Source organism: Vulpes lagopus, chromosome 18 (genome assembly GCF_018345385.1).
Source record: "Vulpes lagopus strain Blue_001 chromosome 18, ASM1834538v1, whole genome shotgun sequence".
Taxonomy (NCBI): Eukaryota; Metazoa; Chordata; class Mammalia; order Carnivora; family Canidae; genus Vulpes; species Vulpes lagopus.
This window is the reverse complement of record NC_054841.1, coordinates 388,747-408,443: the sequence shown is the minus strand read 5'-3', so window position 1 is coordinate 408,443 and position 19,697 is coordinate 388,747. Positions and strand designations below refer to the sequence as shown.

General features: G+C 63.9%; 1 protein-coding gene across 3 annotated transcripts in view; it reads right to left on the bottom strand.

Annotated features, from left to right (window-relative positions):
* ZBTB46 (zinc finger and BTB domain containing 46) overlaps positions 1-19,697 on the bottom strand; it is a 52,388-nt gene that overhangs the window by 5,893 nt on the left and 26,798 nt on the right. For 2 of the 3 annotated variants that reach the window (XM_041732503.1, XM_041732504.1), the window contains one exon: positions 13,796-14,080. In XM_041732503.1, coding sequence (XP_041588437.1) covers positions 13,796-14,080 — 285 coding nt within the window. Of the gene's footprint in view, positions 1-7,729; positions 8,875-9,813; positions 9,967-13,795; positions 14,081-19,697 lie in introns of those variants that run through there. The other variant, XM_041732502.1, reaches the window with a different exon arrangement.

The following is a 19,697-nucleotide window of genomic DNA, read 5'->3' as shown; positions in this document are numbered from 1 at the left end:
CCGGGCGTGTGTCCCGGGCCCCACGAGGGTCCGTGTGCGAGCCCTGGACGCCGCCGCCATCGCCCCTGCAGGCGCCCAGAGGAGGCAGAGAGGAAAACCAATGCCCCAGAGCCACACGGCCCACGAGAGCGGGACCGGGAGAGCTGAGGTCACCCAGGGCCCCGGGGCGGGAGGGGTGGTCACCTCTGTCCCCACAGCTCTGCGCCACCCACTGAGCCACCGAGAAACAGGGACCCTCACTGCCGTCACCCCAAGCCGTGCCCCACGACCCCAACTCCACTCTGCTGGTTGGACCCCAGCCACAGACAACTCACCACGGAAATGACCCCAAGCACAGCAGCCCCCGGGCTCCCCTGGGCGGACGGAGCTGGTCCTCACACCCCCTTAAACATGGGGAACAGCAAGTGTTTCCCTCTTTTTAAGTAGGCTCCACGCCCATCATGGGGCTCGAACTCACCACCCCAAGAGCCCCAAGGTCCTACACTCCACTGACTGAGCCAGCCCAGTGCCCTCAATCCGTCTCTGCTGGGTTTCTGTTCTTTTTTGGGTTTTTTTAAGTGTTTCTCCCAAGACCCCTTAAAGAGCATCTACATACTTAAGCGACCCGAATTTATATTCCAGCGAGACCACCCACGAGACATGCTGCGAGCGCCATCCTCCCACCGTGCGCCCGAGAGCTCTGGGCCCCAAGGCCCGGTCCCTACGGGGACACTCGCATGAGGACGTGCACCCCTACTCAGGCCATCGCGGCGCCAGCAGCAGGCCGTGTGCACTTCGCCACAGCTCCCAGCGACGCCACGGCCTGGAGCCCGGCCGCCTGCTCGTCCCGTGGATGCCCACCCGACGCCGCGTCCCCGCCAGCATCACGCAGAAGTCCCCGTCCTGTCCACAGAAGTCAAACATCTTCTTACACTTAGGAGCTTCTCACGCATTCGGTCGCATGTGTGCGGGGCGTGCGGTTTGGAGACTGGGGGCGGGAGGGGGTGCAGCCCTGGGGGAGACGGTAAAACCCGAGCTCGGCGGGACCACCCGGGAGGCCCAGGACAGCAGGCGAGAGCCACGCACACCCCCACACGCCCCCCGCGCCCACAAACATGACCTGGTCAGCAGCCTAATGTCTGCGGAGAATCTTTTCCACAAACACGTTTTAAAAACATGAATTGGAGGGACCCCCTGGGGGCTCAGCGGTCAAGGGTCTGCCTTCAGCTCGGGCGTGACCCCGGGTCCCGGGATCGGGTCCCACGTCGGGCTCCCCACAGGGAGCCTGCTTCTCCCTCGGCCTGCGTCTCTGCGTCTCTCAGGAATGAATGAATAAAATCCTTATGAAAGACCACAGGATTGGGACTACAGCGTACAGTTACAGAGGAAGCTCCCACTTAACACGCGGCGGCCATCTGTCCGTGCAACCCCTTCCGGCCACGCGGAGACGCTGCTGTCGAACACCCACGCGGCTTCTGTGGGTCGGCCCCATGGACCACGACTCGGTGGGGTCCCTACAGGAGTGCGCACGCGTCCGATCGCCTCCGGAGCGAACACTGCCTGGCTGTCCCGGCTGCCGCGCTCCCTGCGGAGCCACACTGGGTGTGACGGGACACCGACGCCGTCCTCGCCGGCACGCACGGCCCACAGCTGGGGACGAGAGGGAGACTCTGGGCTGTGCGTGCAGAGCCAGGGAGCGGCCACCCTTCCCGAGGGAGCAGCTCAGCCTGTGGTCCCCGGGGGGGGGGGGGGGGGGGGGGGGGGGCTCCGGCGTCCCTACGGCAGGACCGGGGACAGGGAAAGCCGCGCACCCGGCCCGCGCCCTCCGCCGTCCCTCGGCCCCGACACACTTGCCGCCGTGGCAGCTTTCCGAGGCACGGCGATCCCGCTTTTCCACTATCACCGAATAAAGCAAAGGCGCCACCCACTCCGGGATGGAGAGGGGGAAGAGAGGAAATGAACTTTTATGTTATTTTATTTAAAACAACCTTTTTTTTTGAGAACGTATTTATTCATGGCTTCTATTCTGCTTCCACAAACACGAAAGTTAAAATGCTGAATTATGCATTCTCGCCGTCTGTATTTAACAACGCAGACTTCCACGTGAAAAAAAAAATCTGCGTCCGTGGTGAAGTGCTGCGTTTTTTTTCTTTTCCCTAGAAAAACAATCTAGAACGCACAGGCAGGGGTGGCCGGGCGGCGACCGGGAGCGGGGCCCAGGCCGTGAGGACACGTTCTGGCGTTTCCTGTGCTCCTTTGCTGCCTCTGCCAGAGCAGCGAGGGCGGCTTCACGGCCCGGACACGTTCCCCGCGCAGCCGGAGGCCAGGGTCGGGGCGCGGGTGGCAGGGCCGCGCTCCCCGCGAGGCGCGGGCGGGGGTCCTCGCTGGGGCCCGGGCGCCCTCCCATCTGTGCCTCCTTCGTGGGGCCCCTCGCCGTCCCCTGTAAGGACGCACGTCCTTGGATTGAGGTCCAACTTGGGTTTTCCAAGGTGATCGGACTTGGCTGCGCCTCAAAGACCCTTCTTTCCCACTTAGGCTCCCACTCGCAGGTTCCAGGGATTAGGACCCGGCCGGCTCTTGCGTGGGGGCAGCAGTCCACCCCTCACTTCGTGAACGGCATCGTGAGCACGGAGGAGAGACGTCAGCGGCTGTCGTGACTGAAAGAGCTTCCTCTTGGAGGGAACCGAAGGCTCGTACAACCTGCGATTCGCAGCCTGGGGCCTTCGGAAGGCTCCCCACGCCGGGCGGCTCCTCCTCGGGGCCGGTGTGAGGCGGAGCTCCACCCACTGGCACCCGGGCTCGGGCCTCTGTCCCAGCCCACGCCCACGCCCGGGTCGCGCCCCGGCGCCAAGGGGAGGCTCGGGACGGAGAAGAGCGGGGCCTCGGGGGCCGCCGCCGGGTTGTCCCCACCCGCCTCTGGTTTGGCAGAAACTGGCACGCACGGCCGCCCGCCCTGGAGCCCCGGCCTCGCGGCGTGCAGGGGTCAGGCCCTGGGGGAGATGCGCCGCGCGACCACGTCAGACTCCCAGGGGCCACGCGCGGTGCACACGGGACCCGCAGGTCGCGGCCAGACGTGCTGGGGGGAGGGGGCGGCCTTCTGCCCAAGAGCACGCGCGCCTTCCCTCGTGGAACCGGCCGGATCTGCCCTTCTTCCTCTGATGGTAATTTCCAGAAGACTACTTCGAGGACGTTTCAGAAACGGATGCAAACACGGACCCCACGTTCTGCTCCTCAGCCCCACGAGGCTGCTGACCGCTCTGTGCCGGGATTGAGCGACGCTCTGAGGAGCCCAAGCTGTTTCCGGGGGGCTTCCTGACCCAGAGCCCGGTGGGCGCGGGTGTCCGCACACTCCGCACACTCCCGAGGCCCAGCCGCGTCGCCCCCCCCCGCACCCCCGCCCCGCGGCCCAGCGATGCCCGTCCCCCCTCCAACCCGCGCGTCTGCTGCAGGGCTCTGTACTGCGGGGTGCACGCGGGGGTTTGGCTTCTCTGGCCACGCAGTCTGCAGAGGTCCCCCCCAGCTGCCCCACGCGGCACCTGTTCCCCTTCGCCGTGTGCTGGATCCCACGGCACGACCCCACGACCCCACGGGTGGTGGTGCCCACGCGGCTCCCGGGTGCATCCTCTCCCTCCTACTGGACACAGCCCGACGGCGGGTACCGGTTCCACTCGGGGAGGTACGGCCGAGCGGCTTTCCACGCGGCCGACCAGCCACCCGTGGGTCCCAGCGGCTGCATCTTTGCGGACACCCACGAGCCTGCGCGCCGTCGGAGCCCCGCACCCGGCCCTGCTGGCGGCCGCTGCCCAACCCGCGGAGCCACAGGGCGACTGGCTGCCCGGGCTCCTCACCGGTTCCCTGCGTTGCCGTTTGAGGTTTCTATAGGTCCCGTATCTCGGTACGAACCTGCCACTGATTTATGGCAAACGTCTTCTCTAGCCTGTGATGGGCCCTTTCGCTCCCTTAAAAGTATCTTTAGTGGAGAAGTTAGTAATTTTAAAAAAAGATTTTATTCATTGATTCATGAGAGACGCAGAGAGAGAGGCAGAGACCCAGGCAGAGGGAGAAGCAGGCTCCTGCGGGGAGCCCGACGGGGGACTCGATCCCGGGACCCCGGGGTCACGCCCTGGGCAGAAGACGGCGCTCAATCCCTGAGCCACCCGGGGTCCCCGAATCAGCGGTTTTTAACGATGTCCACTTTATCAAGGGCTGCTTTCGAGCTGCTGAAGAAACGGCCGCCCTGATGCGAAGCCGCCGTCCCAGGCCTCCTTCTACAAAACCTGTTACCTTCTAGGATTGGGCGTTTGCTCCGGCCCACAGCGGTGTTCGTGCCTGGCGGGGCTTACAAGCCCGTTCTCCTCCTCGACACCCACGTGGCTCAGAAGCCCCCCCGGCCGCCACCACCCAGCCCTGTCCGGGCCTGTCCACCCCCTCCCCCGGGCCGCACCCGCTCGCCCATCCCGAGCCTCAGCCCCTCCAGGGTTGGCCGATTCCAGGCCGTAGTGACTTCCCCCAACTGTGCCTTTCGCGCGCAGCCAACGGTCCCGCGGCCTTACCGAGCCCCGCTCTTCGCAGCTGCCGTGGGGCCGGGCCCCTGCACCCCAGGCCCCGCTGCCCCTGCCCTGGCCCCGCGGGGAGGAACCGCTCGCGTCTCCACCTGCCAGACACGTCGGCGTCAGTTGCTCACGGGATCTCCTGTTACTGCTCTGACCCACAGGAGCTCAGCGCTCCTTTTCGTACCTTTTATTACAACCACCACTGTCCTCTGTGCGAGTCCGTCACTTCGGATAGGAACTCGGTGCCTTTTTTTTTTATTATTCAGTTTTCTTTGATTTTAAGATTAAAGGTGTTTCCTTGGTTTATCTTTTTTGTTTTTCATTTTTTAAGGACTTTAAAATTTATTCAGTTGAGAGAGCAAACATGAGCGAGGGGTGGGGGGTGGAGGAGCAGAGCCGAGGGGGCAGCTGGACTTGGGACCCGACCCCAGGGCCTTGGGACCACGACCTGAGCCGAGGACCGACGCTTCACCGACAGGGCCCCGCAGGCGCCCTGAGTTGGTTTATTCGTCTTTTTGCTTTAACGCTGTCCGCACCTATGAGCTATGTCACCTGCGAAGAGTAGAGCTTCTCCAAAGCAGACCTTTTCATCCTGGGGTCGGAGCGTTTGGTGCACGTGTGACGATGGCACAGCCAGGTGAGATGTGCCATCCGTCTCCTCTCCGTCCCTTGTGCCTATTTCCAATGAGCCAAGTGCCACCGCGGCTCCTCTCCCCAGAAGCTGAGCCCAGTGGGGCTGCGCGAACGCCAGCGGCCCCAGCCGGCCCGGACCCCCGGCGCCGTTAGCGTCTACGTTACACTCCCATTTGTCAAAAACCCCGTGAGAACCTATCCGTGGTGCCTCCAGTGATGGGGACGGCTCCTGTTCCTCGGGGGCCGCTCGGCTGGTGGCCCGAGGGCTGGCTCCAGCCCGTGGCCGGGGCAGTGGCACACGCGTCTGCGTGGACGGCCACGTGTGCGAGGACACTCGGCGAGTCCGGGGCGCCCCTCCTTCGCCGGCTGCTCGAAGACTCCCCTCTGTCACCGGCCTCCCGGGCTTGGACCGTCACGGGCCCCCGTGCGTGTGGAATGCGTCCTGCTTGGGGTCACGGAGCTTCTGGAATCTTGACGTGTCTCATCGGCTTCGGGAGACTAAACCGCTGTCCCCGGGTGCTGCTTCCGCCCCGTTTCTGCCTCTCTGGAGATCCAGTCGCCCGCGCACCCCACGCTTCCGCTGTCCGTGTGTCTGCTTCTCCCGCACTCTCGTGTGCTCTCCCCGTGAGCTTCCGCACGGACATTCTCCAGTTCGCCACCTGAGGTCGTACCCAGGCTGCTGTTCAGCTACGCAGTGAATCCCTAACTTCAGATGTGCCACTTCCATTTCTAGAAGGTTCCCTGACTGTGTCAGCACCGGCGTCCCCCGCCCGCCTCCCTGGCTGGGATTGTCCCGGCGCTCGGCTGTCCAGCTGCTTTCCGAGATGCCGGGCAGGGTGAGGGCAGCGGTGGCACTTCCCAGGCCGCCGGGCTTTCAAGGCGGCTGTTTCATCACGGCTGTTACTTCCGAGGGGACAGGGGAGCACCACCTTCGGCCCCTGGAGCTTCGCCTGGGCACGGCCGGGGCTGGGACTCGTCGCACGCGCCTCAGACCGCGGGGACGGCGGCGGCCCGGGCTGCCTGCCTGGCCTCGCTGCCCCTCGGGCCTGAGCGCCCGCCCCTCCGCCCCAGCAGCGCGCCTCCGCGGGCACCTCTGCTCGCCTTCCCCACCTGGCCGGGCGGCTTCCGCAGGGATCCCGGGAGTGAGTGTCGCTCGGCGCCAGCTCGGGAGGTGAGGGGGCCCTGGGGCTCCTTGTCCTCAGAGACCTGCCCCCGGGCCCAGGTGCCTCGGCCGCCCGAAGGACACCCCCGTCTCCAGGCCGGGGAGCGCTGCCGCCCTGCACTTAGCCTGTTTCCTGCTCTGATGTGCCGCAAACAGGCCAGGAAGGAAATCTGGGGTGAAAGCACAGCTTCCCCTGTGTCCCCCTTTTCTCTCCAGCCCTTTGCTGGCCCGTCCCCAGGTTCCATGTGTGTTTGCCAGATTTTCAAATACTTTTTTCCTCGAGAGCAAGCCCAATAGGTGCTAGTTGTGGCTGAAAGTAGAAGTTCAAAGAGTTTTCAAGTGTTTTCTTTAAATAAAATCCATGCCTTTTCCCCAACACCCGAGCTATGTGCAAGTGCAAGGCCAACGAAACTTAAGACGAGATTATACATTTTTAAGTTTGGGGTTTTGTTTTTTGGTTGCTTTTTTTTTTTTTGTAAACACTACACCCAACGTGAGGGCTTGAACTCACGACCCCAAGATCAATGAGTTGCATGCTCCACCGAATGAGCCAGCCACGGGCCCCTAGATCATTTATTCTAAATGCGATCTAAAAAAATAAAAATAAAAAAAATAAATGTGATCTAAAATGGCAAATCAATATCCCTAAGTGAGCAGCAGCCTTCACTTCTGCGCACGTCCGTGCAGACGCACACGCATCCGCGTGACGCCGAGTCTGTGGCGTCTCTCACTTCCTACCATACAAACACGGTAAAAAACACTGAAAGGCCCGACGTGAACACAGATGCGGAGCACGTTACGTGCCAGTAAACACACCTAAGTAAGAACATTTTATTACTGAGATTTTCTGCGTTCAAGAGAGGTTAGTGATCCATTGAGAAGTTTCTTTTAAAAAACCCTCCAGAATTCATCACGAGCTATGACATTTCAACGAGAAATTCAACAAAATGGAAGATGTGGAATTTCTAAGCCCACGTGCTGAAAATGTCAGTGTTACACGCCCGTACAGTTTTAAGGGAAATTACGTTCGACGTAAGAACAAAATCAAACAGCATCTATTCTAAAGCCGTCTCCTGCGCCCCTACCGGAGGACCACCTACCGCAACCAGTTCTTTCAGATACTATGGGATCTGTCCGAAACGTTTCAACTGTTTTAAAATTTTAAAGATTTTTGTGTTTATTTTTGAGCTCTCCCGACCCAAGGTGGGGCCCAAGCTTACAACCCCGACATCAAGACTCGCACGCTCTTCCCACTGAGCCAACCAGGTGCCACGTTGTTTTAAAATTTTAACGAAAGCCTTTCAGTTCAATAGCACAGACTCGCCCCAGCCTGAGAGGCGTCCCTGAGAGCCCCCGGCCCCCACTCCACCCACCCCGGGAGAAGTCAAGGAGCAGCACCCACTGGGCCTCCGTGTCCCCACCCGGGCACTCAGGCTGCTTCTGCCACAGTGCGTCCACGCGTAGACAAGAAATCCGAGACCTCACAGCTCAAAGATCCCGCAGACCCTTCAGGAGCAAACCGGGACCCAGATGAAGCCACGAGGACTGGACCTCTTGGAGGGTGACCTGCGTCAGGGGGCCTCTTCACGACCCCCTAAGCCTCTCGGGACACCTGGCTCTGCTGGGTCTTCAGAGCTCGCTCAGCAAGCGCCAGGCCTGCGCAGGGGCAGCGGAGCGATCCCCGACCACCGCCGGGCGCGGGAGGGGAAGACCTCTGGCCCACATCTGCCTCCGGCCACTCCCGAGCCCCTGGGGTGCCTGCTTCCGTCCTCGGGAGCGACGAGCGGCTGGGCCGACGGGAGCCTCTGTGGCCTGGACAGTGCCCCACGGCCACGGCCACCCGCTGCGCATAGTGAGCGGACGGGCCATCTCCCTCACACTCGGAGGGGAACGCGGGCGACGTCGTTCCAAGAACATCGCGGCCCGGCTCTGTCCTTGGATTTCGGGGATCACACGGGTCGGAGCGACTCGGTTCCCTTCTCCGGGGACGGCAGCGATCCTACGGGATCCCGGTGGACGCAGGCCCCGTCGCCAGGAGGCTGGAGCACACCCGTCCCGCCTGCCCATCGGGGCCCTGAGAGGCCTCCACCGGCTGCCGGCAGAGGACGCAGCCCATAGCTAAGCTCGCAAGTCTCACGCCGACGCCTAGTCCGGCTCCGCAGCTGCCCCCGTCCTGACGTGGGTCTGCCGTCACCCGGTGGCCGCTGAACCTGAACAGCAGGCCTGGCTGTGGCAGAGGCGCGTGGGCACGTCTGCTGGGGCGCAGACACCGGCGCCCGGGCAGGCCTCTCCAGCCTCGGAGCTGTCATACGCGGCACAGGCATCGGATTCCATAGGGCGCCTCCCTCGTGGCTCCTCTGCCGACTTCACGGGTGAGCCCACCAGGCCCGGGGGGCGCGCTGGCCACGCAGCGTGCTGGCAGCTGGCCCCAGACCCCCTGGGCAGGCCCGCGGCCCCCACACGGGCCCACCCTGGGGCCGGCTGGGGCCGACTCCAGAGCGGGCCTCGCTGCCGAGCCCAGGGCTCCAGGTGTCAAGGGACATCGATCTAGAACAAGAGACAGACAAGTTACAGGTGGTGAGGACGTGGTGACACCACCTCTTAGCAGGTCCCTGCCCGGCCACCATGAGGACAAGCGCCCACATCTGGGAGGGCGAGGCTACGATCAGTTCTCGACGAAAGGCCCCACGCTAACAGAACGCATCTCCCACCAGAGCCATCCTGCTGGAAAAGCCCGCACAGGAGCCCGTTCATTAATCTCAAAATCCAAAACGTGTGGTTAAGCTCTTCTTGAAGATTTCTTCGTCTCCCGGGAGGCAGCCAACCTAACAGGCCTCTGCTACCAACAAGGCCCCTGCCCTGAGAACAGCAAGGAGAGCTGCGTCCGTGACCTTCCCGAGGTCCCTGGTCTGCGATGCTCACGCCCGCCCAGCCGGCCTGCGGAGCCGCCTCGGGACCAGCCCGCGCTGGTGTACGAACGAGATGTCCTCACGTCAGGGGGAGACGTTCCCCGTGGGAATCTCTTAACTTCTACAGGACAGCGTACTTGGGTTCAAATTTACTTAAACGTACGTCTGTGTTACATAAACACGGAAAGGAGCAGCGCGGCGGGACGCCAGCGGGGGCAGCCGGCAGGTGCGCTGTGCTGAGCGAGCTGCCCCCGCGACGCTGTGCGCCTGAAGTGGCCTAACCCGCGCGTCCGTGTTGCTTCAGGAGCACCCGCGTAGGACCCACGTAATACAAGCGGCAGCTTAACCCTGCAGGACCGAGTGTGTGACGGTGGCTGCCGCGGAGGCGGGGTCTCCCCTCCCCTGACCGAGCCGAGCCTGCAGGAGGTGGTTCCCGCACAGCTGCTGGCGCAGACGCTCCCTCTGAGCCCCGGGGCACGTCCGAGGACCCGCCAGGGACGCACCCGAGTGCACGCGGAGTTCGGGGCACATGCGTGCCGGGCGGCAGCTGGTCCCGGCGGCCCCCCTCGTGTCTTACCTGGGCCGGGGGGGCAGGGCCGTCCTGGGCTTGGTCTGGCCATTCCCCAGAGCGGGCATCCCGGGCTCTGGGTGCAGGTGCAGGGGCCAGAGGGAGGGGCTTCTGCTCTGCGATCAGCATCCCCCCAAGAGTGAGTCGGGCTGGTGCCAGGGCCTAGGAACACAGGAAACGAGTCTCACCCACGTGAATGAACACCAGCTGGTGGGCTTGTTTCGGAGAGTTCCAGGAGCGCTGTGCGTGGTCTTGCTGCTGTGAGCAGAGCTCTGCTGCGTGACGGAGCCTGGGTCTTCCTGGGGGTGGGTGTTCGGGTATTTGTGGCAGCTCGCCACCCCCAAACAGCAGGGGTCTCCGCACGTGACTTGTCTGGGGCGGGGTGTCTCGCCCAGAAGCAAAGTGATTACGACAGAAGGTTCCAGCACAGAACGTCAGGGCCCGTGGTGCAAACACGGAGCCCACGCACCTGTGGCCTGGAGAAAGGCTCTTCCGGGAAACGCTTCATGATGTCGAGCTCGCTACGGATCTAAGAGCGTAGTGACACCGCCCAGTGCCCTTTTGCAGAAGTTGTTTAAAATTCCAGTGTCGATCCAGAATCAAGAAAAGGTCCTTGATTCGTTCTTCACACATAATAAGAAATAATCTGTGAACCACAATCAGAACAGAAGCCAGCTCAGCTGTTTCCTGCAAAGTCTCCCGCGAACACGGGGGCCAGGACGGGTGGGCACAGCCGGTGGCTCCCCGGTCCCGAGTGCACAGCCCCCGCCGCGGCTCCCCGGGGCCTCCCGAGGTCTCCCTGCGACGAGCAGGGGGGCACCTGGCGCGTCGTCCTACCCAGACAGGACCGAGCACCGGTAGCTGTTCCTTTCCCCAGCCCCAGCCCTTTTTCCAAAGCAGTAACTACGGGTCAAACGCGGACAGCGCTCGGGGCGACGGCCTGCGGGCCGGAGCCAGCCTGGAAGCCGAGGGACGAGGCAGTGTCACGCCCGTCCTCCCCCCCGTCCTGCCGACCAGCGCGGCGGCTCTCCCTCCCGTGTCCTCCTGTGACTCCAGGCAGCCGGTGTTCGTGAGGGTCCGAGGAGGTGACGCCGGGTCCAGGGCCCACCCAGATCAGTGCACGCTCAGAAACAACCTGTACACCAGAGCCACGCGTGAAGCCACAGCCAGTGCTCTTCACCGTTCCTACTCGCGGAGCAGCGACTACCAACAGGCCGGATGCTCGCCTCGCACTGAGAACACAGAAGTGAAACAGTCACGTTAAAGCTAAGTCCAAACAAAAAGTACAGAAGGTTCTTTAACTAGTTAAAGACCAGGGATCTGGAAAGAGACCACGAATCTAAGGGCCGAGCCAATGTGCTTGGACCTGTCAGACCTCCCGCGGAAGGGTCCACACCGTCCGGCCGGCGACCGCGGGCAGCTCGGTGCCGCCTGCACGTCCAGGGTCCTCTGGATGTAGACACCTGCGACCGTGAGCAGGACCGCGAGACGGAGCATGTGGACGCCCCACGGTGCCCCCGCCCTGGGGGAGACCGGACACACCGGGGATGGGCCTCGAATCCCCCGGGCAGCGCAGCGAGCGCCGACATGCTACCCGGGAAACGTCACACCTTCGCCGCCTTTCTCCAGCCACGAGCCCACGCGTGCCGGGATGCGGCGTGGAGCCAACCGGGGCCACCCTGGAAATCACAGCAGCCTCGGTCCCTCCACAACATCCAGCCGCCGGGTGCTCCCCGCCCTCACTGCACCAAGGTCTGGGGACGCCCAGCAGGCCGCACAGGCCCCCCTCCCCGAGCCACCGGCCTGAGCTGAGGGCCCTTTGCTATTGGAGCCCCAGGAGCCTGCGGGGGTCTCGCCCCCAGGACACGCACCGCACCCCTGCGCGGCTTCGTTACCCGCGTGCGACGAGCTGGCGGGTCCCTGACACACACACACCATCCCTGCTCACCAGGCTCGGGGGCCTGGGGCTCCGGTGAGCCGGCGGGGGCTGCAGGAGGGGGTCCCCGTCCCGACGACGCAGGAGAGCCCTCAGTCGGGAACACGCCGGAGCCAGGCCCCGCTGCCCCGTGTCCCACTCAACAGAAAACTCGCTTCCGCCGACGAGGGCGCGTCCAGACTCTAGCGGTGGCGGCGGAGAGGCGACCGCCGTGGCTTCCCCCGGCCCCGATGCCGCGCCCCGAGCACAGAGAGAAACCACGCCTGCCCCCGGGCAGCCAGCCGGCCGACCGCACGCGGAGTGGCCTCGGCTCCCTGGGATCCGGGGCTCAGGGCGCTCGGCTGACACTGACGCCCTCCACGGTGACAAATGTCTCCAGAGCAGGTGCCCGGACAGGTCGCCACAACCACGTCTCAGCCACCGGGCGGCAGCTCAGCACCGCCGCGGCCGAGCACAACGTTTTGGGAAACAAGGTTTTCATCTGGGTATTTTCATCCATTTTTAGAGGACGTCAGAAAGTGAGATTTTAAAATAAGCCACTTCCCCTGGGGTCCCGGGGGGGGGGGGGAGGCCGCGGATGCCGCACCAGGAGTGGGGTCCAGACCCCAGCGCAGGGCCCACGGCCTTTGGGTCAGGCCCAGGCTGCAGGCAGAGGCTGACACACAGGACACAGAGAAAAGCACTGAATGCCCGCCCCCCCGATTCCCGAGGGGCAGAGGCACTGCTCCGGCCGCAGACCCGCACGTGGCGTTCACACGTGCCTTAGGGGTTACAGGGGTGGACGGGTGTGCCCCCACCTGTGCACACGGCCACAAATTCCTGGCATCCTCCGGCGCTCCTGCCCGTCCGCCCCCCAGGGCCCTGCAGGCGTCCTGCTCACAGGGCCCTGCAGCCTCTGCCGGCGGCACCAACACGCGGGAGCACGCGGCGCTCGCTCTGCAGACGCTCAAGGCCCCAGACGCACGCACAACGGCTGTGACGCACCTTCCCACGGGCCCGAGGCCGGGAGAGCACGCCTGGAGTCACGCAGCCCGGCTGCGGGGCGCTCAGCTTAGGCTCTGGCCTCCCGGCCAAGTCCCGTGAGCTGGCCACGGCACCCACGCTGCGGGGACGCTGGCCCGGCTCGCGAGAAGCGCAGGGCAATGCAGCGACAGAGCCTCGCTCCCCCGCAGTCTTCAGTGGCTGCAGCTTCTGTCGCGGCAGCACCGGGGCTGGGGCACCTTAGCGCTCACGAACCCGAACTTGTACGACGACGCTGTTGTCTTTCTTTAAATTAGAGCAAAAATGGAAACAAGCAGTTTGCAAACCCCGACACGTGAACCGGCCTCACTTCCTCCGGTGGCGCTCAGGAAACCACAGCATCCACGCCGGGTTCGCACCGCCCCCCGCGCCCCCGGCCGCGCCCCCCCCCCCCCCCCCCCCCCGACCCCGCAGCTCGCTCCTCCGGCACGCACGGTGAGCGCCACCCAGGCCCAGCACGCTTCCCCGGGACGGCGTCGCGCAGCGACCCCAGGCCGGATCTTCAGGGCCCCGGTGGCTCAAGGTCCGAAGCCCCTGAGTGGGGGAGAAGTCCCGGGGCGCCCGCGGCTGGGGACCCCAGGGCTGCTTCCCCTGTTGGTGTGTCACGTGCTCCCGGGGCCGGGAATGCTGCGGAGACACAGCAGCGGCGACACCGACTCTGCAGACGCGCGAGCCGCCGGGCGCGGGTAAGCGGCGTGAGCAGCGGAGACAAAGGGTCCGCACCGCGCTTCCCACCCGCGCAGGCTGGAAGGCGGCGGGCCGGCAGGGGGAGCCCGAGCCTGTGCCTCCGCGCAGCGCGCCTCCCCCCAGCCCCGGGCTCCGCTCCCGGTCGCGCCGCCAACCTGGACGAGGTTCTGGGCTCAGATGCCTCGATCTCCGTCTGAGCAAGCACCGCCGTCGCCCCGAGAGCACGCGGCGAGCGCCTCCCCCGCCCCACGGCCACGGGCCTCCGCACAGCCTCCCGCGCCCCCGCGCCCACCGCGTCTCCACCGACCTCGCTGCTCCTTCCTAGGCGGCGCGACGGGTGGCACTTACGGGACAGGGAGTGGGTGCCTTTGGGCAGGTACTCCAGCAGCAGGGAGCTGTCGTCCCCGAGCACGTCGGCCTTGAGAGACAGCAGGCTGTTCTTACTCATGAGCGCCGCCCGCAGGTTGGCCACGGCCGTGGCCTGGTGCAGAGCCTCGTCCTTCTCGGGGGTGAGGGGCGGGCCCAGGTAGCTGGCTTCTCCTCCCAGGAGACCCTCGTCCACGTGGCCGTAGAGCTCAGCCCTCTCCCCTCGGCCATCAGAGCTGCTGGCCTCGGTGACAGTCAAGTCCGCACCTGGCAGAGGAAACACAGGGACACGCAGGTCATCTTCGGCTCTCCCAGGGGACCCGCGCACACGGAGGAGCCTCCCCGCGCCCAGCTGCTCGTCCTCAAGTCCAACCCGCTTCTGCCCCAGGAGGGCGGCCTCGGGTGGGCGCTGTGCTCAGAACCCGGGGGGGGGGGGGGGACAAGAGCACGGGGACCCACTCCAGACTCTGCCCGGCCCGGAGCCCCGGCTGTCGCGCGCCCACAGCACTTCCACCTCGCGCAGAGGAGGCGACGCTCAACACGGACGAAGGGCGGCGCGGGAGAGCGGAGACTCCTGGGGAAGCTCCACGACCTCCGCTTTGCCGCGGGGCTCGCAGGGCGGACACCAGGGCGCCGCCAACGAACGGCCGGGCTCGGCCAAAGCTGCAGAGGACACCATCCAGCAAGCGAGAAGGCCCGCAGGCCCGTCCCTGGAGCGTGGGACACCGGCCTCGCTCGAGCCCCCGCCAGGCGTGGCACCTCCGTGAAACCAGGAGGAGGGAGGCGGGAACGCGGAACATCCACAGAGCAGCCGCCGGACAGGAGAGCCCACTCCGAATGCAGAGAAGGCTCACAACTCAGTCAAAACAAAAATAACCCCAGTCGTGGTTTTTTACATTTTTTAAATTCAAATTCAATTTAATAATCCAAGTTTTAAATGGGCCAAGGCCCCGAGCAGATATTCATCCGAGATGACACGTAAGCGACGGTGAGCACAGTCTGAGGCCACCAGTCGTCAGGGACACGCCTGGAAACCCCGGAGGCCACTTCAGGCCGCAGCGTGGCCCGAATCCGTCCGACGGTCACCAGGGCCGATGGCGTAAGGACACTGGAACCCCCCCCCCCCGCCCGCCGCCCGTCAGAACGTCTGGTGCCGCTGCCGCGGCGGCTAACAACTCCTCTGAGGCCACGTGGTTGCCACGCAGGTTCGTACCAGGGGAGGTGAAGGCACACGCGTGTGCAAGCTCACAGCAACACGTCCATTGGCGGATGACGGGCAAGCAGGAGGGATCCATCCTTGCAGGGGACGTGTGCTCGGCCGTGACAAGGCAGGACGTGCCAGCAGGGACGGAGCCTGCAGCCACAGCCACTCGTGCGCGGGCAGCTGACCCCCCGAGTCCCGACGAACTCCCCGGGGACGCCTCAGAGGGCCAGTTGGGCAGCCCAGTGACCGCGGCTGAGCCTCATGTGCACGGGAGGTTCTGGAGTCGAGACCTCGCCCGGATGATGCTGCCCCACGGACTTGCCGGGATTCAAGCTGCCTCGTTTACCAAAAGCGTCCAATCCCACATCCGAAAAACGGGCTGAGTTCCAAACACTCATTTGTGGGGTGTTCCCTTCATCCGGACCCACGGACGCGCGTGTACAGGCGCCCACATGCTTGCTCACGTGCACACGCATGTGCACCTGCACACAAGCGCCACTTCCTCCGGAGGGTCTGGCACGGCTCCCAGGCCGACAGGAAGGCCCTGCCCCCAGACGGAGGGACGGCGCGAGCGTGGCTCCTCTGCAGGCGCATCACACGCGTGAGGCAGCGAGGTGACCGCAGGCAGCTGCACGAGCAACGGGAAGGACCCAGGCCCGTCTCCTGGTGCTGACCTCTTTTCAATAAATGAGGCAAACAGGATTAAAAATACCAACATCAGGGGCAGCCCCAGTGGTGCAGCGGTTTAGCGCCGCCTTCAGCCAGGGCCTGATCCTGGAGACCCGGGATCGAGTCCCCCATCGGGCTCCCTGCGTGGAGCCTGCTGCTCCCTCCACCTGTGTCTCTGCCTCTCTCTCTCTCTGTCTCCCCCCCAACCCCGTCATAAATAAATAAATAAAATCTTTTTTAAAAAAAAAGAGCCAAAGTCTCATTGTGGAGGGGAGCACAGCACTTTCTCCTTCTTCCCATAAACGATACATCATAACACTTTAAGAATTTAGCTCACACTCTTTTTTTTTTTTTAACTTTTTTTTTTTTTAATTTTTATTTATTTATGATAGTCACAGAGAGATAGAGAGAGAGGCAGAGACACAGGCAGAGGGAGAAGCAGGCTCCATGCACCGGGGAGCCCGACGTGGGATTCGATCCCGGGTCTCCAGGATCGCGCCCTGGGCCAAAGGCAGGCGCCAAACCGCTGCGCCACCCAGGGATCCCTTAGCTCACACTCTTTAGCTGAAAAGCACAAAAGAGATTATAATTAAAATGAGCAGAATTTTTTTTAAATTTTTTTTTAATTTTTTATTTACGATAGTCACAGAGAGAGAGAGAGAGAGGCAGAGACACAGGCAGAGGGAGAAGCAGGCTCCATGCACCGGGAGCCCGACGTGGGATTCGATCCCGGGTCTCCAGGATCGCGCCCTGGGCCAAAGGCAGGCGCCAGACCACTGCGCCACCCAGGGGTCCCATAAGCAGAATTTTTTATCAAACTGCCTCAGGTGGGGTCAGTCGCAAAGTGGGGTATGAGCAGAGTCGGAACAGAAAAGAGGGTTCCAGCCACGTGAGCTCTGGGGCCTAGGGGTGGTGGGTGGCAGGGGGAAGGGGCAGGGGCGCTGGCCTCACCAGCAGGGTGTCGGGGGGCACGGCCTGCTGGACAGCCCGCACCCGCGCCTCAGGTCTCCCCAAATCTCCACTCTCGACTGTTCTGTAAATGCTCACAAGGAGCCTTGGAGGTCTGCACGGAAGGCCCCACCCCGCTCTGCCCGACGCCCCGTCCACCAGCCGGGCATCCAGCGTGCGCCCTGCCCACGGCACACGGAAGCTTCCGGAGATTGTGCGCAGGTCGGGGGTGGGGAGTCCCAGCGGCAGGTGCAGGCCCGCGCCCGCCCCCGCCCGGGGGTCACAGCCCAGGTCAGGCGCACAGGGGGCACAGCACAGTCGGGAGGATCAGTAGCCTCGTCTCTGGCGTCCTTCTCGCCTCCGCGTCCAGAACGCACGGCTTCCAACGCGTCACGTGTCTTTATCCAAGTTCATATCAAGTTTCCTCACTTCCTTAACTATCAGCAAGTTTCCACGTCATTCGATGAATCTTCTTGGTTGAAATACATACGACTGAATGAATGCATGACTGAGTCCACCACCTTCCTGACTACACAGCAATTCAGTGAGTAAAAGCCACGGTTCCGGCAAACGGAGCTGAACTAGACGTGCCCAGGGAGATCGTCGGGAGCCACAGGCCTACACGTCACGCCTAAATCTGTTCAACTTCCAGGAAAAAACACGTGGGGAACGTTTGTGACCTTCGGGAAAGACTTCCATGATAGGACTCGAGATGTACGAGCCACGAAAGAAAAAAGTTTGCAAATCGGGCTTCATCCTAGTTTAAAACATGTGCTTCTCCGCAAACCACGGTCCATGAGAGCACGAGGCACAGACAGAAAATGCACAACACACACCTGGTGAGGGTCGGAACCAGAACGTACCCTCGCTCCGCGCCGGGAAGTGGGCTCAAGACTGGAACAGACGCTTCTGCAAAGCAGAGCACGGGGGGCGGGGGGGGCATGGGGGCACGTGGGGGCACGTGGGGGCGCATGCGGGATATGTGGGGAGCTGTGTGGGGGCACGTGGAGGTGCGTGGGGGCATGTGGGGGCACGTGGGGAGGCCAGCTCACCCCGTGGCACCAGCCACCCCGGCCGGACCTCACGGAGGGAGCGTGTGAAGACAGACACGGAGAAGACCAACAACACGGCCCAGCAGAGAAACGCTGGCGCCTCCGGGACGTGTACAAATCCCAGGATGAGCAACGGCGAACACAGAGGATGTGGAGCCCAGGGGACAGGCCACGCGAAGCCAGCGAGAGCTTCAAGTCCCGGCAGGAAGCTCACGCGACAGCAAACATGCAGGTGCACGACGTCGCCCCGCCGTCCCCGCGGCCTGGTGCCGGCCCCCGAGCCCCCCGGGAAGCCCGGCGTCCACCAGCAGGAGTGTCACGGCCCGAGCCGTTAGTACGGCGTGACTGAGGGATGCGCACGGGCTCGCAGACGAGCCTCAGAAGCACCGTCGGACCCCCAGACACTCGGGGGGGGGCCTCGGCGCCTCGGTGGCGGCTGTGGGGGCTGAGGTCCGTGGACCGTGTCCATGAGTGGACGCTGGCGGCAGCAGGGCTGCAAGGTGTGGGCCTGGGGGCAACGGCCTCAAGGGACGCGGACCCCGTGCTCCTTGGGACTCGTCCTCACGCAAGAGCGCCTCTGGCTGGCAGCGCGGTGGTCAAGCAGCACCAGGCGGGCGGGCGGTGCGGGCGGCTCCCGACCACGGAGGCACCGGCCGGACTCAGCTCGCCCTCCAGGGCCTCGAGGCCAGCAACGCCCCTGCGAGCTGTGGAGGACGCGGGCGACACGGGGAGACCAGCAGGTTCCTTATACTCAGGCCACCGCGGCCCTGCGCCAACCCCACGCGCGTTCACAGAAGCCTCAGCCCTGCACAAGCGGCGCCAACAGAGCGTGGACAGACGGACGGCGCTGCGGCCAGGGCCCAGGCCAGGCAGGTGTGCACGAGCGAGATGCTGCGCGGTCCCACACGGACGAGGCTCTGCACACGCGGCGGCGGGCAGCTGAGCGGCTGCAGGGGTGCGGCGAGGCGCGCGCACTTATCAGACGCTTCGGAAGGTCACCGGGTCGGGGGCGACTCGGGGTGTCCACGCGACCTCCAAACGGTAAGCACAGACCGAACCCCAGTGAAGTGCTTGCTGGTGGATCCGGGATGACGTCCGCGGGGTGCGCTGGCTCGCGCTGAGGACGGGCTTTCAGACGGTTACGCGGGTGAGCACGTAGGAGAGCAAGCAGCAAATTGTTTTTAATATTGTTTTTATTTATTCATGAGACACACAGAGAGGCGGAGACACAGGCAGAGGGAGAAGCAGGCTCCACGCAGGGAGCCCGACGGGGGACTCGATCCCGGGACCCCGGGGCCATGCCCTGGGCCGGGGGACAGATGCTCACCTGCTGAGCCCCCAGGCGTCCCCCACAAACAGCAAGACCTTAAATGGAGAACCAAAGCAGCAAACATGCTGAATTTTTTTCAAGTTTTCTCTAAGTATAAATATTTCACCAATAAAATGTTAGAGAAACAAAAAATTATTCAAATTCAAAATCTGTGCGGTTTAGTGTATGTGTGTCCTACTTCAAGAAATAGCTACAAAGAATGGCAATTTTCACTGAAGAAACTTCCTTGGGGCCCCTGGGTGGTTCCACCCATTGAGCATCTTTTATTTTTTTTAAGATTCTATTTATTTATTTGAGACACAGGCAGAGAGCGGGTGTGAGAGCAGGAGCCGGCGGAGGGAGGCAGGAGGCCACGGCCGCGCGGGCCAGGAGCGGCCGGGGGTTCTCGGGGAGCCCCCGCGGCGTAGCGCCCCCCAGCACCCAGCGTCCCGCGGCGGTGCGACGACAAGGTGTGCTGCGCGAGGCGCCAGGTTCGAGGACGCGGCCGAGCGACACCTGCCGACCAGGGAGGAGGCCCGAGGCCGTGGAGGCCGGGGAGGCCGCGGCCGTGCGCGATGCTCACGACCCAAACCTGGGAGCCCGGAGCCGACCCCGCGCACGACCGACCCCGCGGGCGCCGGACGGGGCTTCGTGGGGCCTGAGAGCAGCCCCGGGGCGGCCGCCCACCCCCGAGGGCCGCGC